Here is a 27,689-nt window from a genome sequence, read left to right on the forward strand (position 1 = left end):
ACGTGTTGCTCCAGTAGAAGCGCAGGGATACAAGTTCTTACCCCGGGGTGGGCAGGAGATCATGGGTCAGTGTCCAGCCTGGCAGCTCGAGGGTCACAGCTCTACGACCGGTAAGCCCCTCCAGCCTGTGCGGCCCCCCAGCTGTGTGTGAGTAGCATACATAAACATCTGCACCACTCTACACTAAACTTACTAAAGCTGCATAGACTTTCTGTCGCGTTCCACATGTGTAGGCTTTCTGCTTGCTGTCGCTGAATGGAAACTTTGTCGCAGCTGAAAACGCTTTACAGATCTGATACGTCAACAGCTGAAGGTTTGTTACAGTCGCATCCAGTCTTGGCTGTGCTGATACATTGTAACAAACAGGACGGGGTGATTGTGTGCTGTTAATGTGCAGACTGGTGAGAAGTATTGGGCTGTGTTCACATTGATTATCAGGAGCTGCATGGGGGGAGGGGGCAGGAATAGAATAGAGCAAATCCCGAGCGGCCCTATTATATAGACAATGGATCCAGCTCAGCATGAAGGCGTCCATTATAGTCAGGGTGATGGTGTGAACAGGGTTATAGGGCTCTACAAGATTGGAACCTCTGCTTGTACGTGAGACTGAGGTCCCACGTTGTGAACCGCGGCGAAAAAGACCGCCACGGAAACCCATTACGGTTCTTTCCGCAGCGCTTTCATACAGAGTCCACAGGGTTTTCCTCTCTGTCCCTATTATACGGAAATCAGGAGACGGCGTTTCCGTAAGTATAATTTGACACGCTGCGATATACAATAACGCAACGGTTTTAGAAATCGCATCATTTACATACTTTGAACCAAATAAAGCCAAGATGCAATACCGCACACAGCCTGTGGACAGGTGGGGCGCTGTTTTTTGAAAGAAACCAGACATTTAAGTTCTATGGAACTTAAAAAATATTCCGTAACTTTCTATTACACTGAGGGCGTTACGCAATATGTTAATTTTACATGCATTGATGAAGTATCCTTAGACTAGGTCCTCCATGCTAGATTGATGGGGTCTGACTATTGGGATTCCAATCGATGAGTTGCATTCAGACAGGCGCTGCAGCTTCATCACTCCTTACTCGACACAGTGCCATATATTCTATAATGGCTGTGCTCGGTATTGCAGCTCAGCCCCATTCATTTGAATGGGACTGAGCTGCAGTATGGCCATGTGAAAATATCACGTGAGAAGATAAAGTGGCAATTGCTCAATCCTCATGGAATCTTCAATATGATATTGATGATCTATCCCAATTGCTTAGTCTTGGAAAACCCCTTTAATTGACAGCAAGCAGAGAGTTATTAAAATGGAAAATCCCTTTAAGGGGGCTTTCCTTTTTTATAAGCCTATGTAAGAAGACGGTGACTGAGATGTAATACCGTAATATCGCACTATTCTGGAAACTCCATAGATTTCAATATATGTTTGTGGGGGCGGTATATGGGGTGTAGTAAGACAAATGATATCAATGTAGGGTTTGAAGAAGCAGCGTATGGGGATAAGCAAGAATGGTACTGAGCGGCAAGCAGGCCATATTACCATAGAGTGTGAAGTCACTGACCTGTGAAGAGTCACACTGAGCTCCGAGACCACTTCCAACAACTGATCTATGGCGGTGCCAGGTAATGGACCCTCACTAATCTAATATCATATTTAACAACATGTCAGCATGTCCCAGCCCCAAAAGGAGCAAAACTTACCAGAACTTCACGTGACAAAAGTGAATAGTATTTGCCCAAACCGAGGCAAAAATGAATATTCCAAGAAGATTTGGGACAGTCCTGGGGATGGCAATTAATATACTTATGCCCCAATATTATGTGACATTACATGTGTATCCAAAGAATTTGTCATCAGTTCTAAAATTCCAGAATGGTAATAAGAGGATCAGGAGCTGGGTTACTGTAATAAGATGTTACAGGGGTAATAAGAAGATCAGGAGCCGGTTTACTGTAATAAGATGTTACAGGGTAATAAGAGGATCAGGAGCCGGGATACTGTAATAAGATGTTACAGGGTAATAAGAGGATCAGGAGCCGGGTTACTGTAATAAGATGTTACAGGGGTAATAAGAGGATCAGGAGCCGGTTTACTGTAATAAGATGTTACAGGGTAATAAGAGGATCAGGAGCCGGGTTACTGTAATAAGATATTACAGGATAATAAGAGGATCAGGAGCCGGGTTACTGTAATAAGATGTTACAGGGTAATAAGAGGATCAGGAGCCGGGTTACTGTAATAAGATGTTACAGGGTAATAAGAGGATCAGGAGCCGGGATACTGTAATAAGATGTTACAGGGTAATAAGAGGATCAGGAGCCGGGTTACTGTAATAAGATGTTACAGGGTAATAAGAGGATCAGGAGCCGGTTTACTGTAATAAGATGTTACAGGGTAATAAGAGGATCAGGAGCCGGGTTACTGTAATAAGATGTTACAGGGTAATAAGAGGATCAGGAGCCGGGTTACTGTAATAAGATGTTACAGGGTAAGAAGAGAATCAGGAGCCGGGTCACTGTAATAAGATGTTACAGGGTAAGAAGAGAATCAGAAGCCGGGTCACTGTAATAAGATGTTACAGGGTAAGAAGAGAATCAGAAGCCGGGTTACTGTAATAAGATGTTACAGAGTAAGAAGAGGATCAGGAGCCGGGTTACTGTAATAAGATGTTACAGGGGTAATAAAAGGATCAGGAGCCGGGTTACTGTAATAAGATGTTACAGGGTAATAAGAGGATCAGGAGCCGGGTCACTGTAATAAGATGTTACAGGGTAATAAGAGGATCAGGAGCCGGGTTACTGTAATAAGATGTTACAGAGTAAGAAGAGGATCAGGAGCCGGGTTACTGTAATAAGATGTTACAGGGGTAATAAAAGGATCAGGAGCCGGGTTACTGTAATAAGATGTTACAGGGTAATAAGAGGATCAGGAGCCGGGTCACTGTAATAAGATGTTACAGGGTAATAAGAGGATCAGGAGCCGGGTTACTGTAATAAGATGTTACAGGGTAATAAGAGGATCAGGAGCCGGGTTACTGTAATAAGAGATTACAGGGTAATAAGAGAATCAGGAGCTGGGTTACTGTAATGAGATGTTACAGGGTAATAAGAGGATCAGGAGCCGGGTTACTGTAATAAGATGTTACAGGGTAATAAGAGGATCAGGAGCCGGGTTACTGTAATAAGATGTTACAGGCTAATAAGAGGATCAGGAGCCGGGTTACTGTAATAAGATGTTACAGGGTAATAAGAGGATCAGGAGCCGGGTTACTGTAATAAGATGTTACAGGGTAAGAAGAGAATCAGGAGCCGGGTTACTGTAATAAGATGTTACAGGGTAATAAGAGGATCAGGAGCCGGGTTACTGTAATAAGATGTTACAGGGTAATAAGTGGATCAGGAGCCAGGATACTGTAATAAGATGTTACAGGGTAATAAGAGGATCAGGAGCCGGGTTACTGTAATAAGATGTTACAGGGTAATAAGAGGATCAGGAGCCGGGTTACTGTAATAAGATGTTACAGGGTAATAAGTGGATCAGGAGCCGGGATACTGTAATAAGATGTTACAGGGTAAGAAGAGAATCAGGAGCCGGGTTACTGTAATAAGATGTTACAGGGTAATAAGAGGATCAGGAGCCGGGTTACTGTAATAAGATGTTACAGGGTAATAAGTGGATCAGGAGCCGGGATACTGTAATAAGATGTTACAGGGTAATAAGTGGATCAGGAGCTGGGCTACTGTAATAAGATGTTACAGGGGTAATAAGAGGATCAGGAGCCGGGTTACTGTAATAAGATGTTACAGGGTAATAAGTGGATCAGGAGCCGGGATACTGTAATAAGATGTTACAGGGTAATAAGTGGATCAGGAGCTGGGCTACTGTAATAAGATGTTACAGGGTAATAAGAGGATCAGGAGCCGGGTTACTGTAATAAGATGTTACAGGGGTAATAAGAGGATCAGGAGCCGGGTTACTGTAATAAGATGTTACAGGGGTAATAAGAGGATCAGGAGCCGGGTTACTGTAATAAGATGTTACAGGTAATAAGAGGATCAGGAGCCGGGTTACTGTAATAAGATGTTACAGGGTAATAAGAGGATCAGGAGCCGGGTTACTGTAATAAGATGTTACACTGGGGTAATAAGAGGATCAGGAGCCGGGTTACTGTAATAAGATGTTACAGGGTAATAAGAGGATCAGGAGCCGGGTTACTGTAATAAGATGTTACAGGGTAATAAGAGGATCAGGAGAATTTTTCTTGAATTTTGAGGACTTTTCGCTGTCTGTGATCGGTCTGTACATAGGTCAGGACAGAGGTGGATCAAATGTTAGTGATATTGCAGCTCAAAGTACAGTAAATGGACACGTATACATGTAGATCAATGTCACAGCTGCAGGCACACTGGACACGTTATGTTACCTTGGTTTGTATTAGTGATAGATTCTCCTTTATATTTGATGTCTTCTCATTATAGGGTGATAGATCTTGCTCATTAGGACACTGCTCTATTGGAGTGTATAGGGCAGTGCTGCAATAACTACTCTCACTACTACACTTTCTATGGCTCTCCCTTGTTGTCTCGGTACCGGTGATCTGCGGTGCAGAGCTAAAGATAGCCCATCAAGCTTAGAAACTAGACAACGCCTTTAATGTTTATACAACAATTAACTCTTGTTTTCTTCCTTATAGACTTCGAGGACATGTCTACTCCAGAATGTGTGATCTTCCAGCAGCTCTACACATCCTGAGAACTTTAAGGATCTAAATTCTTACATTACTGTGAACCTGTGGAGCATCTACCACAACGTCTCCAAAGCATCATTATCTGGATAATACAAGCAACACAAAAGTGCTGGATTTACCGCTACTGCCTCATGGATTATTAACCCATTCATTATATCCAGATGACTCTACTATTCTGTCCATATGGTTATTGGAGCAAAGATGGAGGACAGTGTATTTATTAGTTACTGTGTGGTTGCTGGCAGTTTTCTTTTCTTCCAGTTTCTTTTTTCTATCATCAGTCCTAGAATCTCACCAAAACTGTCTAACAGCTACAAGAAACTCAGCTATGGCAAGCAACTAGAATGGGACTCCAGGTAACATCTTATTACAATATTCCGGCTCCTGATCCTCTTATTACCCTGTAATACCTTATTACAGTAACCCGGCTCCTGATCCTCTTATTACCCTGTAACATCTTATTACAGTAACCCGGATCCTGATCCTTTTATTACATTGTAACATCTTATTACAGTAACCCGGATCCTGATCCTCTTATTACCCGGTAACATCTTATTACAGTATCCCGGCTCCTGATCCTCTTATTACCCTGTAACATCTTATTACAGTAACCCGGCTCCTGATCCTCTTATTACCCTATAACATCTTATTACAGTAACGCGGCTCCTGATCCTCTTATTACCCTGTAATACCTTATTACAGTAACGCGGCTCCTGATCCTCTTATTACCCTGTAATACCTTATTACAGTAACCCGGCTCCTGATCCTCTTATTACCCCTGTAACATCTTATTACAGTAACCCGGCTCCTGATCCTCTTATTACCCCTGTAACATCTTATTACAGTAACCCAGCTCCTGATCCTCTTATTACCCTGTAACATCTTATTACAGTAACCCGGTCCTGAAAATCTTATTACCCCAGTAACATCGTATTACAGTAACTCGGCTCCTGATCCTCTTATAACCCTGTAACATCTTATTACAGTAACCCGGCTCCTGACCCTCTTATTACCCTGTAACATCTTATTACAGTAAACCGGCTCCTGACCCTCTTATTACCCCTGTAACATCGTATTACAGTAACCCGGGTCCTGATCCTCTTATTACTCCTGTAACATCTTATTACAGTAACTCGGCTCCTGATCCTCTTATTACCCTGTAACATCTTATTACAGTAACCCGGCTCCTGATCCTCTTATTACCCTGTAACATCTTATTACAGTAACCCGGCTCCTGCTCCTTTTTATTACCCCTGTAACATCTTATTACAGTAACCCGACTCCTGATCCTCTTATTTCCCCAGTGTAACATCTTATTACAGTAACTCAGCTCCTGATCCTCTTATTACCCCTGTAACATCTTATTACAGTAACCCGGCTCCTGATCCTTTTATTACATTGTAACATCTTATTACAGTAACCCGGATCCTGATCCTCTTATTACCCTGTAACATCTTATTACAGTAACCCGGCTCCTGATCCTCTTATTACCCCTGTAACATCTTATTACAGTAACCCGGCTCCTGATCCTCTTATTACCCTGTAACATCTTATTACAGTAACCCGGCTCCTGATCCTCTTATTACCCGGTAACATCTTATTACAGTAACCCGGCTCCTGATCCTCTTATTACCATGTAACATCTTATTACAGTAACCCGGCTCCTGATCCTCTTATTACCCTGTAACATCTTATTACTGTAACCCGGCTCCTGATCCTCTTATTACCCTATAACATCTTATTACAGTAACGCGGCTCCTGATCCTCTTATTACCCTGTAATACCTTATTACAGTAACGCGGCTCCTGATCCTCTTATTACCCTGTAATACCTTATTACAGTAACCCGGCTCCTGACCCTCTTATTACCCCTGTAACATCGTATTACAGTAACCCGGCTCCTGGTCCTCTTATTACCCCAGTGTAACATCTTATTACAGTAACTCGGCTCCTGATCCTCTTATAACCCTGTAACATCTTATTACAGTAACCCGGCTCCTGACCCTCTTATTACCCCTGTAACATTGTATTACAGTAACCCGGCTCCTGATCCTCTTATTACTCCTGTAACATCTTATAACAGTAACTCGGCTCCTGATCCTCTTATTACCCTGTAACATCTTATTACAGTAACCCGTCTCCTGATCCTCTTATTACCCTGTAACATCTTATTACAGCAACCCGGCTTCTGATCCTCTTATTACCCTGTAACATCTTATTACAGTAACCCGACTCCTGATCCTCTTATTACCCCTGTAACATCTTATTACAGTAACCCGGCTCCTGATCCTCTTATTTCCCCAGTAACATCTTATTACTGTAACCCAGCTCCTGATCCTCTTATTTCCCCAGTGTAACATCTTATTACAGTAACTCAGCTCCTGATCCTCTTATTACCCCTGTAACATCTTATTACAGTAATCCGACTCCTGATCCTCTTATTACCTTGTAACATCTTATTACAGTAACCCGGCTCCTTATCCTCTTATTACCCCAGTGTAACATCTTATTACAGTAACTCAGCTCCTGATCCTCTTATTACCCCTGTAACATCTTATTACAGTAACCCGACTCCTGATCCTCTTATTACCCTGTAACATCTTATTACAGTAACCCGGCTCCTGATCCTCTTATTACCCTGTAACATCTTATTACAGTAACCCGGCTCCTGATCCTCCTATTACCCTGTAACATCTTATTACAGTAACCCGGCTCCTGATCCTCTTATTACCCTGTAACATCTTATTACAGTAACCCGGCTCCTGATCCTCTTATTAGCCTGTAACATCTTATTACAGTAACCCGGCTCCTGATCCTCTTATTACCCTGTAACATCTTATTACAGTAACCCGGCTCCTGATCCTCTTATTACCCTGTAACATCTTATTACAGTAACCCGACTCCTGATCCTCTTATTACCCTGTAACATCGTATTACAGTAACCCGACTCCTGATCCTCTTATTACCCTGTAACATCTTATTACAGTAACCCGGCTCCTGATCTTCTTATTACCCTGTAACATCTTATTACAGTAACCCGACTCCTGATCCTCTTATTACCTTATAACATCTTATTACAGTAACCTGGCTCCTGATCCTCTTATTACCCCTGTAACATCTTATTACAGTAACCCGGCTCCTGATCCTCTTATTCCTCTGTAACATCTTATTACAGTAACCCAGCTCCTGATCCTCTTATTACCCCTGTAACATCTTATTACAGTAACCCGGGTCCTGATCCTCTTATTACCCCTGTAACATCTTATTACAGTAACCCGGCTCCTGATCCTCTTACTAGCCTGTAACATCTTATTACAGTAACCCGGCTCCTGATCCTCTTATTACCCCTGTAACATCTTATTACAGTAACCCGGCTCCTGATCCACTTATTACTCTGTAACATCCTATTACAGTAACCCGGCTCTTGATCCTCTTACTACCCTGTAACATCTTATTACAGTATTTCGGCTCCTGATCCTCTTATTACCCTGTAACATCTTATTACAGTAACCCGGCTCTTGATCCTCTTATTACCCTGTAACATCTTATTACAGTAACCCGGCTCCTGACCCTCTTATTACCCCTGTAACATCTTATTACAGTATTTCGGCTCCTGATCCTCTTATTACCCTGTAACATCTTATTACAGTAACCCGGCTCCTGACCCTCTTATTACCTCCTGTAACATCTTATTACAGTAACCCGGCTCCTGACCCTCTTATTACCCCTGTAACATCATATTACAGTAACCCGGCTCCTGATCCTCTTATTACCCTGTAACATCTTATTACAGTAACCCGGCTCCTGACCCTCTTATTACCTCCTGTAACATCATATTACAGTAACCCGGCTCCTGATCCTCTTATTACCCTGTAACATCTTATTACAGTAACCCGGCTCTTGATCCTCTTATTACCCTGTAACATCTTATTACAGTAACCCGGCTCCTGACCCTCTTATTACCCCTGTAACATCATATTACAGTAACCCGGCTCCTGATCCTCTTATTACCCTGTAACATCTTATTACAGTAACCCGGCTCCTGACCCTCTTATTACCTCCTGTAACATCTTATTACAGTAACCCGGCTCCTGACCCTCTTATTACCTCCTGTAACATCTTATTACAGTAACCTGGCTCCTGATCCTCTTATTACCCCTGTAACATCATATTACAGTAACCCGGCTCCTGATCCTCTTATTACCCTGTAACATCTTATTACAGTAACCCGGCTCCTGACCCTCTTATTACCTCCTGTAACATCTTATTACAGTAACCCGGCTCCTGACCCTCTTATTACCTCCTGTAACATCTTATTACAGTAACCTGGCTCCTGATCCTCTTATTACCCTGTAACATCTTATTACAGTAACCCGGCTCCTGACCCTCTTATTACCTCCTGTAACATCATATTACAGTAACCCGGCTCCTGATCCTCTTATTACCCTGTAACATCTTATTACAGTAACCCGGCTCTTGATCCTCTTATTACCCCTGTAACATCTTATTACAGTAACCCGGCTCCTGATCCTCTTATTACCCTGTAACATCTTATTACAGTAACCCGGCTCCTGACCCTCTTATTACCCATGTAACATCATTACAGTAACCCGGCTCCTGATCCTCTTATTACCCTGTAACATCTTATTACAGTAACCTGGCTCCTGATCCTCTTATTACCCCTGTAACATCTTATTACAGTAACCCGGCTCCTGATCCTCTTATTCCTCTGTAACATCTTATTACAGTAACCCAGCTCCTGATCCTCTTATTACCCCTGTAACATCTTATTACAGTAACCCGGGTCCTGATCCTCTTATTACCCCTGTAACATCTTATTACAGTAACCCGGCTCCTGATCCTCTTACTAGCCTGTAACATCTTATTACAGTAACCCGGCTCCTGATCCTCTTATTACCCCTGTAACATCTTATTACAGTAACCCGGCTCCTGATCCACTTATTACTCTGTAACATCCTATTACAGTAACCCGGCTCTTGATCCTCTTACTACCCTGTAACATCTTATTACAGTATTTCGGCTCCTGATCCTCTTATTACCCTGTAACATCTTATTACAGTAACCCGGCTCTTGATCCTCTTATTACCCTGTAACATCTTATTACAGTAACCCGGCTCCTGACCCTCTTATTACCCCTGTAACATCTTATTACAGTATTTCGGCTCCTGATCCTCTTATTACCCTGTAACATCTTATTACAGTAACCCGGCTCCTGACCCTCTTATTACCTCCTGTAACATCTTATTACAGTAACCCGGCTCCTGACCCTCTTATTACCCCTGTAACATCATATTACAGTAACCCGGCTCCTGATCCTCTTATTACCCTGTAACATCTTATTACAGTAACCCGGCTCCTGACCCTCTTATTACCTCCTGTAACATCATATTACAGTAACCCGGCTCCTGATCCTCTTATTACCCTGTAACATCTTATTACAGTAACCCGGCTCTTGATCCTCTTATTACCCCTGTAACATCATATTACAGTAACCCGGCTCCTGATCCTCTTATTACCCTGTAACATCTTATTACAGTAACCCGGCTCCTGACCCTCTTATTACCTCCTGTAACATCATATTACAGTAACCCGGCTCCTGATCCTCTTATTACCCTGTAACATCTTATTACAGTAACCTGGCTCCTGACCCTCTTATTACCCCTGTAACATCATATTACAGTAACCCGGCTCCTGATCCTCTTATTACCCTGTAACATCTTATTACAGTAACCCGGCTCCTGACCCTCTTATTACCTCCTGTAACATCTTATTACAGTAACCCGGCTCCTGACCCTCTTATTACCTCCTGTAACATCTTATTACAGTAACCCGGGTCCTGATCCTCTTATTACCCTGTAACATCTTATTACAGTAACCCGGCTCCTGATCCTCTTATTACCCTGTAACATCTTATTACAGTAACCCGGCTCCTGACCCTCTTATTACCTCCTGTAACATCATATTACAGTAACCCGGCTCCTGATCCTCTTATTACCCTGTAACATCTTATTACAGTAACCCGGCTCTTGATCCTCTTATTACCCCTGTAACATCTTATTACAGTAACCCGGCTCCTGATCCTCTTATTACCCTGTAACATCTTATTACAGTAACCCGGCTCCTGACCCTCTTATTACCCTGTAACATCTTATTACAGTAACCCGGCTCCTGACCCTCTTATTACCCTGTAACATCTTATTACAGTAACCCGGCTCCTGACCCTCTTATTACCCCTTATTATTATAGTAACCTACTAATATGTTATTATCTTTCCTCTTTTTATAGGATTGTCTCATCGATTCACGCTCTGATTGTCGGTTCTTTCTGCCTCTATATCTTGGTGTATGATGACGCAGTGAATGCAGATCCCATATGGTAAATATAATATCACTGCTATACGTGTGTTCACGAATTGTTCATGTAATCTTTATGATTTCTTCTTCCTTTCCCTCATTGGTTGTATTTCTATTGATTCTTTATTTGTGTATGGTTGTGGGGTATATAATATTAGTATGATGTATGGATAGCCCCACAATGTAGGTGACTGCAGTCTATATTCCCATTGTTAGATGTTACATGTATTGGACATATTCCTATATGCGTTTGCAGTCAAACGTTCACTATTGTGTAACTGATGACTTATTGTGAACACTTATCTGGAGCACAAGAGTCATAGTACAAGGTTAAGGTCACTATTCTGCTCTGATGGCAGATCAGGTTCGTATTGATCATGGATGACACAGCAGTCTATAGATAAGTATAGGTGAGGCACAAGGATACATAGAGTGTATGTACTGTGGAACGTGTACATTATATAGGATGTATATGTAGGGAATCTGTCACAATGAAAATTCAGTCTAATCTGTATACAGGATGTTATAGAGCAGGAGGAGCTGAGCAGACTGATATACAGTTTTGTAGGAAAAAATGCAATGACTTACTCATCATTCTGTGCTTAGGAGTCAAGTGGGCGGTCCTATTCAGTGATTGACAGCTATCTCTGTATGGCCAGCAATCATTTGTAAGACCGCCCACTGGACTCTCAGCACATTGTCTCTGTATATCCTGTGTACTAGACTATATACCTGTCTGTGGCCACCCACCATGCCTGCACTATTCCCACACTCACACAGCTCTGCTGTTCCATGTGAACCCTCTTCCATCTCCTTTCCTCCTCTAAACCCAAACAGCGGTCCCCATCAGAGGGCGCACAATGGCTCCCTTATGTAGGAGATGACAAAGGCCTTTGTTATGTGAAGTGGGTTAATCTGGCCTGATGTGGTCACGGCTCTCAGATCTGCCACTTAACCCCTCTGTGGCCAGCAGCCCTGATGACTGGCAACTGAATGTACCCTTATTGCCCTTAACAGACTGTATATGTTCAGAGGCGATCAGCTGAATTTTGAATGCAACTCTGGATGCGAGTGGAGACTAATGCATGATATGTATCCAAAAAAGCAAAGTATCGGTAACAGTCTCAACAGTAGAGGGATGGTTTTCGGATTTAGCATATTAATGTGATTGACCCCGTTCCCCTCCACATTAGTTTTATGTAACTGACGTCACAGTAGACTTCTTCTTAAGATGTTCTCACGAGACCTTTGATCTTGTGTCTGAGCTCCCGGGTCAATGGAGGCCGTGAACTGGAATACGCATTGGACGTATTCAGGGCCGAGGAGGCCATAACAAAACTTCTACTCCCCGCCAGGATCTCTGTCAGATATGCAACACCCTTAGGGGTCATTCACATGAGGGAATTTGGAGTAGATTTCGGGACGGATTCCTCCTCAAAATCAGCTCCAAATTCCGCCTGTCGATTGTTTGCCTTTCATTTTTTTCTGGGCGCTGAAAAAAAAGACACCTCCTGCTCAAACTTTTCGCTGATTCCCTGACTGATTCAGCCACAAAACGCAAAATGCGTGAGCTGACTCACAATCCCCTCCAAATATCATCATGTGAACATACCCTTAGATTGATGTCCACCATAAAATACATCTACTTACGGTATATGGGGACATTCATGTCATGAGAAATGGTCATCAGAAGATGGACAAATCAGTTTTTTGTTCCGTATCTCCAGTGTATGACTACTTGTAATCAGACTCTCAGCTCATTCCGATCTCTACACCCTTGGATACTCGGAGTACTGTGCAGGTCCCTACATAAGTATATGGTGGCTATAGACTAAATGATGTAGTATACAGTTTTAGAAAGTGGCAAACTAGGCAATTGTCCAGGAATATTATTTCTTTGGGCTCCCCGAAGTAAGGAACTCCTAGAACAAACTCAGTACTTAGTACTCCGAGTATCCAAGGGTGTAGAGATCTGAATGAGCTAAGAGTCTGATTACAAGTAGTCATACACTGGAAATATGGAACAAAAAACTGATTTGTCCATCTTCTGCCGACCATCGTTACCTTCTCTATCTCATGACATGACTACTTTTAATCAGACTCTCGGCTCATTCAGATCTCTACACCCTTGGGCACTCAGAGTACTAGGTAGTTAGTTTACTCCAGGGGTTCCCTACCTCGCGGAGCCCAAAGAAAGATGATTTCTGGACAATTGACGACTTTGACCTCTTCTAAAACTAGTCCTAACTGTGATCCAGAATAGAGACCCACTAACAGAGTGCTGACTCCGCATATACAGGTATTAAACTCAGAAACAGTGGTTATCCCCAAAAGATGTAAACTTCTCATCCATATTTTCTGTATGATTTTCTGTCGCTCCATATTCCATCCTCCCTCTGTTCTCTTTCACACATGAGTCACCACATGATGGACATTTCGCACCTTGGGCCATTGCCAGGCTCCACATTACAAGACGTGTTATCTGTGCTGGCAAACACTACACTCCATCGAGTGGCTATTAGTGACCCTTGTATGATGTGGCGGTGATATCACATGGAGCCTGCGCTACCGGGCTCTTATCTCTCATAAAAAGGCGACTTACTGTTTAGAGAGCATTTCCACTTGGAATCCAAAAATTACCAGTCAAGAGAAACCCTCCAAATTTTTCTCTTTTCTCAGGTATTTCAAGAGTCTCTTCCCATTTTTTCCTGTGATAAAGTCATACGGCCAATCTCCTCTAAATATTTGGCTCAGGGGTCCAAAAATTCCTGAACGGCCCAAAGTTTTTAGGATATTGTTCTATCCACGGCTTTTGAATCACAAGTAGTGGACACGACCCCTTCTACAGACCAAAAAAGTGATTCATATTTCAGAATCCAAAATGAATACCAGTCCTCCTGACCTAGTGATCTAGACGCCTTGTCTGGTGCTATTCCCAAATTCCTAGAACAAGGGCTTAGGCCCACAACTACGGGAAACAGCGATAGACATGGGCAGAGGTAGAGATGCCGTAAAAACTAATGCGCACTATCTCTATGCGTTTTGGACAATTTCTAATAATTTGTGTGGGCTGGGCTTGTTGAAAAGGGGGCGTGGCCTAACTTAAAATGCTAAACTGTGAGCCAGAAATTTTGGCAAAATTTTTCTATGTTCTTCTGCCAGACATGTCCACATTTTAAGAGATAAAATAAGATAAAATTACACTTTATTTTATTACTTTTTGTGAGATTTGTTTTCCTGGCTTAAAGTTTTTTATAGTACTACACACCACACACTACATTTAGGAAAACCAAGGAAAGTGTGCGTACCTTAAACTCACTTGTCTCTTATCCCAAATAGGTGAACCAACCCCTTCATTTTCCTCCAAACTAAGGGGTAATTCACCAAACCCAGTCAGGGGAGGGGTGCACGTATCCGGCCCAAGTGGCCTCAGGCAAGGGTTGCAGCCATCTGGGATCACCGGCCACCGGATGGACGAGCCGTTTGGACTAGAGAATATATACACAACTGGAACCTATGCTTCCCAAAAGCCCAGGCAATGTGCGCTCCTCACGACCAAGCGATTCAACACGTCAAGGTATACGAATATACGAGCTGTCTGCTTTGCAACAGATTTGATATGATGAAGGGGTGCATTCTCCTGAACGTTCTGTTCTGTTACCCCGAAACGCGTTATCATGTTAAAAAAGCTTGGATTATTCGTATGCCTTGACGCGTTGCATCGCTTGGTCCTGAGGAGCGCACATTGCCAGTTGTATTTATTCTCTAGGTTAGAATGGTAGTCTCTTTATTTCACTTTTTGGATCATATGATACATGGATGTCTATATTAAACATCCATGTTGTCGCCACTTGACACTCTTCTTATGTAGTTGGCCCTCTGCCTTCTTAGGGCCCCGCTTTCTACAACCAGCGGTTTTGTTGCATGGACATTATATATACTTGTTGCTTAGACTATTGTATTGTGCTATAACTGGAACATTCCCAGTTGATGTCCTTTTCTTCTTATGTTCTTGGCATGATTTGATCTTATTAAATTCCATCTGGAGAACATCTGAATTTCCTCTTTGTCTTTAGTAATATTTGTCTAATAATAATATAGCCCTTTGCAGCAAATTCTTCCTCTAGAAGATTCATCTACTTCATTTATTGTCTATACCCTTTGTAGAGCTTGTAACAAACCTGCCTAAATTGCCCATTTGGGGTATTGCTCAGCCATATAGGGCAGTGTCAACTAGCCATAAAAGTGAAGCCTTTAGAATCTTTAGGTTTGTGATATACAGTAACTACAGTTACTAAAATGGTGAGGTCCAAAAACGTGATTTCCCACTTTGTCCTTAACCCCAACCAATACGAACAAAAAGAGTTCTTCCTCTAAAAATATGGATACACATTCTCAATGTTTCGTAAACAGGTTAGCATAGCTGGGGGTGAATTTAGTTCCCATGGCGGCACCCCAAACTTGTTGGTAGAAGGCACCATACACCAGAAGACCAGATCTCTCCAAATATGTCCCTCTGGGGAGATGGATAAATGTTATCATTGTCTCATATATAGGCTAGCATAGTTGGGGGTGAATTTGGACACCATGGCGGTACCCCAAACATGTAAATGGGCGTACCATAGATAAAGTACCGTATATACTCGAGTATAAGCCGACTTTTTTAGCACATTTTTCATGCTCTCCTCGGCTTATACTCGAGTCAATAAGTTTTCCCAGTTTTTTGTGGTAAAATTAGGGGTCTCGGCTTCTATTCGGGTTGGCTTATGACTCTGATATATGTATTTTATTTTGTGTATTATGAGTGTGGAAGATGTATGGTCTAATAGAAAACATGGAATTGAATATATACAAAGCATATCAGGACCAGGATAGAGTGACAAGGGAACATTGTGGTGTGTGCAGGTGAAATCACCAGCCGGGAGCATCTAATGTTCTACAGTATGAAATGTCAGCCCAGGACAGCAAGCAATGTAAGCAGAAAACTATGTAGAATAAGAAGTCTATATCCCTCTGGGGTCATGTGTGACTGCTGGCTTACAGCTCAGTTTTACAAGATGGTTTATACTTTAACCCTGTGCAGTCAAACATGTGCAAAGCATTTGGAGTACCGCAATGGGCAACCATTCACCCCAAACTTTACTAAGCTACATACGAATGAATAAGATATTTATCCAGCTTCCCAGAGGGACAGATTTAGGTGGATTGGGTCTTCTGTTATAGATTTATGGTTGACATCATCCATACATGAGTCTTTGTAAGTTAAAACCGCAAAATTAAAATCTGACTCTTCCCTTACAAGGGTTAAAAAATTTGCCAATCAAAAAAAAAATTCTACTGCTAACCCTGTAAGTGAGTATAGTGAGGGATATTAGGAATAAACGTATTCAAGATACCGTATATACTCGAGTATAAGCCGACCCGAATATAAGCCGAGACCCCTAATTTTAACTTATTGACTCGAGTATAAGCCGAGGGGGGCTTTTTCAGGACAAAAACTGTGCTGAAAAATTCGGCTAATACTCGAGTATATACGGTAAGTAATAAAATATCAACAAGTAGGAAGGCATGGAATAAAATCGCTACAAGCAGTGGCGTAACTAGGAATGGCGGGGCCCCGTGGCGAACTTTTGACATGGGGCCCCCCCTCCCCAAACCGATGCCAAAGACCTCGACTGACCCCCTCCTCCGCACTCTATTATGTCCCTTAGTAAGCCCTGCACACAGTATTATCCCCAATAGTGTCCCCTGCACACACAGTATTAACCCCTATAGTGTCCAATGCACACACAGTATTAACCCCTATAGTGTCCCCTGCACACACAGTATTAACCCCTATAGTGTCCAATGCACACACAGTATTAACCCCTATAGTGTCCCCTGCACACACAGTATTAACCCCTATAGTGTCCCCTGCACACACAGTATTAACCCCTATAGTGTCCCCTGTACACACAGTATTAACCCCTATAGTGTCCAATGCACACACAGTATTAACCCCTATAGTGTCCAATGCACACACAGTATTAACCCCTATAGTGTCCAATGCACACACAGTATTAACCCCTATAGTGTCCAATGCACACAGTATTATCCCCCATAGTGTCCCCTGCACACACAGTATTTACCCCTATAGTGTCCCCTGCACACACAGTATTATTAACCCCTATAGTTTCCAATGCACACACAGTATTAACCCCTATAGTGTCCCCTACACACAGTATTAACCCCTATAGTGTCCAATGCACACACAGTATTAACCCCTATAGTGTCCAATGCACACAGTATTATCCCCCATAGTGTCCCCTGCACACACAGTATTATTAACCCCTATAGTGTCCAATGCACACACATTATTAACCCCTATAGTGTCCCCTGCACACACAGTAAGACCTCGACTGACCCCCTCCTCCGCACTCTATTATGTCCCTTAGTAAGCCCTGCACACAGTATTATCCCCAATAGTGTCCCCTGCACACACAGTATTAACCCCTATAGTGTCCCCTGCACACACAGTATTAACCCCTATAGTGTCCAATGCACACACAGTATTATTAACCCCTATAGTGCCCCTGCACACACAGTATTATCCCCCATAGTGTCCCCATATGTCCCACTGTGGACACCTATAAACATTTATTATACTCTGGGGTCTGAAAAGACCCCAGAGTATAATAATCGGAGACCCGGGGGATTAAAACCATTAAAAGAACAGAGATAGTTGCTTACCTGTTCCTGTCGGCTGTCCTGTCCGCTCTTGTCCAGCTTTAATGACGTCAGACGTCACATGACCCGGGATGCTGGCCTGGGTCATGTGACGTCAGAGACGTCAGACACAAATGACGGAGGCCTGGCAGGATCGCGGAGAGGTAAGTAACACTGTTTTTTATGTTACCTTACCCCTCCCGGTGCGCCGATCATTATACTCGGGGGTCTGCAAAGACCCCCGAGTATAATGATAGCCTCTGTGGGCCCCGCGGTGTCACTTGCCGATCCCGGCCCAGCCAGGATCGGCAAGTGAATGGGGCCCGTAACGGACTTTTAAAAAAAAAAAAAAAAAAAAAAAACCGCAGCGGTAGCGGCTGTCACCGGGCCCCCTAATGGCCCGGGCCCTGTGGCAGCTGCTACCACGGTAGTTACGCCCCTGGCTACAAGATAACATCACTATCTCCTCAATGACTAAAGCAGGCAAGGTTGTTATATTGGATGCCGAAGCCTATCATGAGGTGGCCATGTGCCTGTTGAGCAACATGAACCCTTACTAAAAACTCCTGTAATCAGTGAATACATAAAAAAAGTTACGCAATTCAGCTTAAAAGGGAAGAGTGGAAATTCTATCGAAAAGCGGTGTGTGGTAGACTACTTTTCAAGGCTTAAGAAACTTCCCAAATTCCAAGTGCCAGGAAAACCACTCCTAGCGGGAATTGAAGCATCTTATTTTTTGAGCAATATGAATACCTCATCTATATAAGTTGAAAAAGTATTCCCATTCTTTCTCAAATTTCCAGCTAGTCCATCTGACTTCATTCTGGCTATTGTCTGCTTCATATGGGGACATGATCACTTCTATAGGGGCACTTATTCTTTACAAGGTTGGGGTACCGCCATGGGCACTACATTCACTCCAAGCTATGCGAACCTTTGTATAGAATGATAGGAACACTTGTTCCTCTCCCTAGAATGACAGATTTGGACAGGTCCATCATTTTTCATGTGGGATGGTGACTATAAATGTCTTGATTTCACTTCTGGGTGCAGCGACATTTATCAGACCTGCACATAATTTACCGATAGACTAAAGAAGGTGAATCTTCTGGAGAAATCGTCTGCGACAAAGGGCGAAGATAGACAAATGTTACAAAAACAGAAAAGAGGAAATCTAGATGTACAGACAGAATTTAGCAAGACCAAAGATGCCAAGAATAGAAGTGGAAGAGAGAACCAACGTTGAACGTTCCAGTTGAAACTCAATACGAATGTCAGCAAGATGTTAATACAATTGAAGAGCTCAACAGAAAAATGGCCTAAGTCCACATTTTGTCATATTTCAAATTATTACCTAGAAAGCTTCTTTGTACCTCGTTCTATGCATTGGGTTTACAAGGTACCTAGGATTAATGACCTAAGTCCATATATTTCAATGCAGAAGAATTTACACTCAATGGAATAATGGCCTAAGTCCAATACAATCGTGACTTCCGGTTTTTTGTTTATATTAGTGTAAAAACTTTGTCTTATTGTTTAAAAGGCTCTAAATCGACTTTTGCACATATTTAGCGCCGAAAAGGGAGGCGGGTAATTATTATTCTTCATCGTTTAATAATAGTAGTAATTAATTAATAATATTAAATAAATAATATTTATACATGAAGCTGCAATTTTTTTAAATAAATAATACAATTTATGATTAGGATTAACGGTGTTCATTAGCTGATTACATTGGATAGATATATTCCACAATAATGCCCGTTTGCTTTAGGCTAAAACTTTAAATTTCGTTTTTCTCACAATATTGATTTTTGGACTTAGGCCATTTTTCCGTTGAGCTCTTCAATTCTAAAAATTTCCGGAATATTTTGCATTGGGGTCAATTTGAGAAAATGAAATAACAGTATCGGTAAAGTAAAATGAATAAATAGTTAAATTAAAGGGGAAGTGCTCCATACAGAAGTCACACCCTCTATCTCTGCTCCCTTCCATCACTCTATGGTGTCTTCTCTGTCCTGTGTCCATAGACTTCCTTGATGTCGTCCACACTTAACATCACATTTATGTGTAGTTGCTGAATTTTTTAGAATTATTGTATGCCCTGTGTGATGTGGTTTATCGTGTTCTATCATTATTGACCTCACATACAATTTTGGGCACATTTTCAAGAAATTTTTTTTTTTTTTTTTTTTTGAGTGTCAACCTAATCTAAGCATTAAAAGATCTAATTATCATGTTCTTATTCTAGGGGGGACCCATTTCAGGTGAAAATGAATGTTGCCATTACCTGCGGCTACCTCGTTTATGGTAAAAAAAAAATCATACAATTGGGATATATCAAAAATGTAAAGTTTCCTGTTTTGGTGTCCTCCCTTATTATCGAGGCCGGTGGGTGATTTGATAGGCCCGATCCTTGTGATATACAAAACTTACTTGCCTACATGTAGATGGGTCAGATAGGGATGTTTAAGTCCTACCTTGGGCCAACCCTGTGAATACCACCAAGTTAGGTGAGACTGTCCACTTTTGGGGAATTTTGAAAGCTACCTCTCACTCCCTTTTTGGATTTGGCCATGTCCAAGTTTGCCAAGATTGTTTCTGAAAAGCCAAGACAGTCTCTACAAATTCAGGACAGATGGCAGCCAAGACAGAGGAGATACGTGTGGTACATGTGGTCTTGAGGGTTGTAGTATCCTCCGCTAGCCTGCAGGACTCCACCCACCCACCTAGGCCCCTCCTATGGCAAGAGCCTCGTTACTCGTACAGTAAATTACCCCTTCCATGTCTCCATAGAAACTTCTTTCTTCTGAATATGGTAAAAGCCCCCGGTTAGATTTACAGTTTTATCCCTTGTACCAAGCAAAGTTTTGGTACAACAGTTTTTCAAAAAATTTTCAAAACTCCCAAAAAGTTACAAAAGTTCGAGGTCCTTATAAACAGCAAACTTAGATAGAAGTTAAGTTAAAAAAAAAACAACAACCATAAACCAAAGAAAAACAAGGTAAAATAAAAAAAAAAAATGGAAAAAAAGGAGAAAGAAAGAAGAGGGGGAGGGAGAATTTCTGCTATTCGGAGAATAGGGCAACTAAAGAACCCTCTTGTAGCCAGGGATAGGGCATCAAAGGGCCAGCTGGGCCATTGCCTGCAGGTTCGCTTGGATCTCTTTTGCCTGTCAGAAGGATGGAAGTCGTTTCCTAATTTATCATACACCATGAAAGGTGGCCTTGTCAGAGAAGTCTAAAGTCTACGTCCAAGGTATCCAGGAAGACAAAAGAGATAAGGGCCTGTGCTGGTTTCGAAATTTAGGGAATGTGTCTATTTACTAGGGCCTCAGGGGATCTCTGACCTGGTTTGCCCCGGTGAGACTATAGATATGTTTTACCTGCGTACCCAGAGGCGGACTATTTTTGAGCAAGTCCATCAAGTAGGCCGCATGTCAAGGGGTGAGGGAGACCTGAGGCGTAATTTGAATCTCCTGGGCCCGAATGCAAACTATGTAATAGGGCCCCCATTTACCATGTGGTATCAATAATACCAATGTCTTCTCATGTTATAGACAGGACTTTGGGCCCTCTAAGGCTTCAGGGCCCGGTAGTGATTGCCCCCCTCCCATAGCTGTGACCCTGATAGGGACTGGCTGAGATATCTCGGAGGGAGGGAGGTACCAGCACATTATTAGTTAGAAGGGATCGGGAGGCAGAGGCCCACGTCCAGGTACATTGAGTAGCGGTGGTGCTGGTGCGAAGGTCAGCGGCCCATCTTTGTATATATGACAGGGCGGTGCTGATCCCACTTAAAGGGTCGGGGGCTTATACAGTATATTGATGGCCTATTCTTTGGACACCCAATACCCCATCAACTGACTGGTTAAAGAGTCCTCTTCCCTGTCCCAGCTTCTATCTTGTATAAAGTTTGTATATGTTTTCTATGAATATTTGTAGATTTTAGTTCATTCCTATACTTTTTTATGTTTTCTAGATTTGCTGCTTTTTGCTCGTTTCTGGAAGGAGATGAGAGACCCTTACATGGTCTGCCACCACTTTGCTGTGATCTATGCGTACGGATACGTGCTGGTATGTACAGATCTGCCCCCTCCCCTGACACAGGACTGGAGCCTTAAAGGGATTGTCCCGAAAATGACATCAGTTAAATGGGTTATATAAATCAGTGTTCTTGCCCCATTCTTGGCATTGATGGTGCGATCCAGGAATAGCATTTGCAATATTGGGGTCTGATATATTAAAATTATTAGGACCCCTCCCTGTAGAAAAAAATAACATCTTGGCAACTATTTCCACCATCTTTATGGGTTTGGTCAAAAAAGAAAATTACATACTGTTGCATAGGAAGGTGTATACACTAGAGGGCGCTGTGACATTACTATATAATAGAGAATGCTCACAAATATGCCGCGTTATAGATCAAACATCTTCATACAGGAGGCGCCTTGTGGTTATGTGATTATAGCACATCAGTATATTCTGATCACTGTCTACTATATATCTCTATTTTCTTTCACAGAATCGAGGAGTACTGCCATATTTTGCTAATTTCCGATTGATATCTGAACTGTCAACTCCATTTGTAAATCAAAGGTGAGAGGAATCCAGTTATATCCTCACTACACACACCATTACTGTATATAGGGGGCAGTATTATAGTAGTTATATTCTTGTACATAGGGGGCAGTATTATAGTAGTTATATTCTTGTACATAGGGAGCAGTATTATAGTAGTTATATTCTTGTACATAGGGGGCAGTATTATAGTAGTTATATTCTTGTACATAGGAGTAGTATTATAGTAGTTATATTCTTGTACATAGGAGCAGTATTATAGTAGTTATATTCTTGTACATAGGAGCAGTATTATAGTAGTTATATTCTTGTACATAGGAGCAGTATTATAGTAGTTATATTCTTGTACATAGGGGGCAGTATTATAGTAGTTATATTCTTATACATAGGAGCAGTACTATAATAGTTATATTCTTGTATATAGGAGTAGTATTATAATAGTTATATTCTTGTACATAGGAGGTAGTATTATAGTAGTTATATTCTTGTACATAGGAGTAGTATTATAATAGTTATATTCTTGTACATAGGAGGTAGTATTATAGTAGTTATATTCTTGTACATAGGAGCAGTATTATCGTAGTTATATTCTTGTACATAGGAGCAGTATTATAGTAGTTATATTCTTGTACATAGGAGCAGTACTATAGTAGTTATATTCTTGTACATAGGAGCAGTATTATAGTAGTTATATTCTTGTACATAGGAGTAGTACTATAGTAGTTATATTCTTGTATATAGGAGTAGTATTATAGTAGTTATATTCTTGTACATAGGAGTAGTATTATAATAGTTATATTCTTGTACATAGGAGGTAGTATTATAGTAGTTATATTCTTATACATAGGAGCAGTACTATAATAGTTATATTCTTGTATATAGGAGTAGTATTATAGTAGTTATATTCTTGTACATAGGAGTAGTATTATAATAGTTATATTCTTGTACATAGGAGGTAGTATTATAGTAGTTATATTCTTGTACATAGGAGCAGTATTATCGTAGTTATATTCTTGTACATAGGAGCAGTATTATAGTAGTTATATTCTTGTACATAGGAGCAGTACTATAGTAGTTATATTCTTGTACATAGGAGCAGTATTATAGTAGTTATATTCTTGTACATAGGAGTAGTACTATAGTAGTTATATTCTTGTACATAGGAGCATTATTATAGTAGTTATATTCTTGTACATAGGAGGCAGTATTATAGTAATTATATTCCTGTACATAGGAGTAATATTATAGTAGTTATATTCTTGTACATAGGGAGCATTATTATAGTAGTTATATTCTCGTACATAGGAGCAGTATTATAGTAGTTATATTCTTATACATAGGAGCAGTATTATAGTAGTTATATTCTTGTACATAGGAGTAGTATTATAGTAGTTATATTCTTGTACATAGGAGCAGTATTATAGTAGTTATATTCTTGTACATAGGAGGTAGTATTATAGTAGTTATATTCTTGTACATAGGAGTAGTATTATAGTAGTTATATTCTTGTACATAGGGGGCAGTATTATAGTAGTTATATTCTTGTACATAGGAGTAGTATTATAGTAGTTATATCCTTATACATAGGAGCAGTATTATAGTAGTTATATTCTTGTACATAGGAGGTAGTATTATAGTAGTTATATTCTTGTACATAGGGGGCAGTATTATAGTAGTTATATTCTTGTACATAGGAGTAGTATTATAGTAGTTATATTCTTGTACATAGGAGCAGTATTATAGTAGTTATATTCTTGTACATAGGGGGCAGTATTATAGTAGTTATATTCTTGTATATATAAGGCAGTATTATAGTAGTTATATTCTTGTACATAGGAGGTAGTATTATAGTAGTTATATTCTTGTATATAGCAGTAGTATTATATTACTTATATTCTTGTACATAGGAGCAGTATTATAATAGTTATATTCTTGTACATAGGGGGCAGTATTATAGTAGTTCTATTCTTGTACATAGGGGGCAGTATTATAGTAGTTATATTCTTGTACATAGGGAGCAGTATTATAGTAGTTATATTCTTGTACATAGGGGGCAGTATTATAGTAGTTATATTCTTGTATATAGGAGCAGTATTATAGTAGTTATATTCTTATACATAGGAGCAGTACTATAATAGTTATATTCTTGTATATAGGAGTAGTATTATAGTAGTTATATTCTTGTACATAGGAGTAGTATTATAGTAGTTATATTCTTGTACATAGGAGCAGTATTATAGTAGTTATATTCTTGTACATAGGAGCAGTATTATCGTAGTTATATTCTTGTACATAGGAGCAGTATTATAGTAGTTATATTCTTGTACATAGGAGCAGTATTATCGTAGTTATATTCTTGTACATAGGAGCAGTATTATAGTAGTTATATTCTTGTACATAGGAGCAGTACTATAGTAGTTATATTCTTGTACATAGGAGCAGTATTATAGTAGTTATATTCTTATACATAGGAGCAGTATTATAGTAGTTATATTCTTGTACATAGGAGCAGTATTATAGTAGTTATATTCTTATACATAGGAGCAGTATTATAGTAGTTATATTCTTGTACATAGGAGTAGTATTATAGTAGTTATATTCTTGTACATAGGAGCAGTATTATAGTAGTTATATTCTTGTACATAGGAGTAGTATTATAGTAGTTATATTCTTGTACATAGGAGCAGTATTATAGTAGTTATATTCTTGTACATAGGGGGCAGTATTATAGTAGTTATATTCTTGTACATAGGAGTAGTATTATAGTAGTTATATCCTTATACATAGGAGCAGTATTATAGTAGTTATATTCTTGTACATAGGAGGTAGTATTATAGTAGTTATATTCTTGTACATAGGAGTAGTATTATAGTAGTTATATTCTTGTACATAGGAGCAGTATTATAGTAGTTATATTCTTGTACATAGGGGGCAGTATTATAGTAGTTATATTCTTGTATATATAAGGCAGTATTATAGTAGTTATATTCTTGTACATAGGAGGTAGTATTATAGTAGTTATATTCTTGTATATAGCAGTAGTATTATATTACTTATATTCTTGTACATAGGAGCAGTATTATAATAGTTATATTCTTGTACATAGGAGCAGTATTATAGTAGTTATATTCTTGTACATAGGGGAACTATTGTAGCAGTTATGTTCTTGTACATAGAGGGACGGTCTTATAATAGTTATATGCTTGTACATGGAAGGCATTAGTAAGTTATTATTTTCTTGTACATAGGGGGCAGTATTATAGTAGTTATATACTTGTACAGAAGTACACCTTATGCCACCATTATCTGGTATGTCACAGCTCATTCCATCCTTTCTATTTTGTCTTCTTCAGGTGGTTTTTTGATGCCATTAATACGCCACGATCCTCTCGGCTCTTCATGTTTAATGCATTAGCTATGGCTGTTGTTTTTTTCATTGTCCGAATCGCTGTGATACCTAGTTACTACTCTCAAGTTTTTGCCACATTTGGCACAGAGGGTTACATCCGTCTGGGCATCGGGCCACAGGTAGCATGGATTGTGTCCTGTGTGATCTTGGACATCCTTAACGTATTCTGGATGTATAAAATTATTCGGGGATTTTACCGGGTTGTAAAATCAAAACCTGGAGGTAAACCTACAAGGAACCATGCCGACTGAATCCCTGTGATCTACCATAGCACTCGAGTGACATTGATTGACGGGGCCACATCCAAGGAGAATGTTAATGGCAGCCTTTCACCGTGGATCATACCAAATAGTGTTTCCATACTGCAGCCCTTATATTGTGGACCATTCCAACCTAAGGGGGATTGATGATGACTTCACTTAGTCTGATTCCTCGAAATGTCAGAGAAGATGTCCCATTCTTAGTAAACAAAAGTGTTACTTAATTGTGAAACGTGAAAATATTTCTAGTAAATTCTTGATTTTTCAAGAATATTCTGGAATAATTGAGATGCATAGGGGCCTATGACTTTTTGATTGTAAAAATTTCCTACTTGGATAAACAATATTGTAGTAGATGTAAAAGGTCAGATATATAGACTCCAAAAATATCTGATAGGTGCTATATGCAGTTATGACAAACAGCCACTCCCATGTACACAAGCTCCTCCCATTAATACCGTAGACTTTAAAGGGGATGCCCATTTTTATTTTTGTTAGTACTCTTCCCCTCAAAATTAATCACAGGCTGTCCCACTGTTTAGATGTAATTTGGCAGCACGTGATCAATTTCCCCACAGTGCCCCCGCAGGAGAAGTAAAGTATTACATAATGTCCATTGAACTCCATATAATGCATGGACATGTCAGGTCCTCCAGACAGAGACAGCCCCTTCTAGTAACTCAGAATTCCTCCATAGGGTATCTAACCCATGTGATTGTACTAATGTTTTCTATAGTGAGGGGGTAGGGAGTAATATAATGTCAGCTGGACTGTCGCTACCCTATAACCTACCTTATACAGATCAAATCTAGATTTCTAGAGAAAATATCCTGATTCAATGAATTTTATATTAATAAATAATTTACGATCTATAAAATGTGAAATATAAAATGTCCTTTTTAAATAAACCCAATCCACCTACATGTTTCTTCTGCCTCATGTCCTCAGTAACCAGGTCATTGGCTTGTCTATCTGCCCATGTGTGTGCTGGAAGTTGTGACTGCTTTTCTCAGTACGTGGCGGGGTCGCCTGCACTCCGTTCTGGATTAAGCCCAAATGAATGGGGAGGTGTCGTGAGGCGGACGCCGTGGCGGAATGAGCCGCGGAATCCGCCTGGAGAAAGGGCAGGTCGCTTCTTTTTTCCGTGAGCGGGAACAAACCGCTCGCAGAAAAAGGAAATGACCGGCTCCCATTGATTTCAATGGGAGGCTGTTTTTTGAGCCGGATTCTGACACAGATTCCGCGTCAAAATTCGGTCCCAAAATCACAGTGTGAACCTTGCTTAACCCTACAGAAGCCAGAACAGATGTAATATAATAATATTCTATAATATGTACATAATATCCACATGACCTCTTTACTCGGAGAATGTTAGTGGACAACTTTTTGGACTGCAAGATGCGAGAAAGAAGAAGATTCAATGAGGCAGATTTAGCGACATACCAAAAAAGCTGAAAACTGGCGTACAAGGCAGAAAAAGTTGTATTATTTTGGCTCAAAAAATCCATGATTCTGTTATGCTGCAGTGTCCATGTTCCTGTCCTGCTGCAGTGTCCATGTTCCTGTCCTGCTCCAGTGTCCATGTTCCTGTCCTGCTCC

The 27,689-nt window shown here is 40.7% G+C and overlaps 1 protein-coding gene across 1 annotated transcript; it reads left to right on the plus strand.

Annotated features, from left to right (window-relative positions):
• LOC142202441 (TLC domain-containing protein 4-like) lies at nucleotides 1-26,996 on the plus strand. Its single transcript, XM_075272545.1, has 7 exons — nucleotides 1-110; nucleotides 4,710-5,119; nucleotides 11,069-11,158; nucleotides 20,093-20,151; nucleotides 21,823-21,917; nucleotides 22,366-22,439; nucleotides 25,775-26,996. The coding sequence occupies exons 2-7, from the start codon at nucleotides 4,947-4,949 to the stop codon at nucleotides 26,079-26,081; spliced, it is 798 nt and encodes a 265-aa protein (XP_075128646.1). The 5' UTR covers nucleotides 1-110; nucleotides 4,710-4,946; the 3' UTR covers nucleotides 26,082-26,996.
• The last annotated feature ends 693 nt before the right edge of the window (nucleotides 26,997-27,689 follow it).

This window comes from Leptodactylus fuscus, chromosome 5, assembly GCF_031893055.1.
Source record: "Leptodactylus fuscus isolate aLepFus1 chromosome 5, aLepFus1.hap2, whole genome shotgun sequence".
NCBI classification, from domain to species: Eukaryota; Metazoa; Chordata; class Amphibia; order Anura; family Leptodactylidae; genus Leptodactylus; species Leptodactylus fuscus.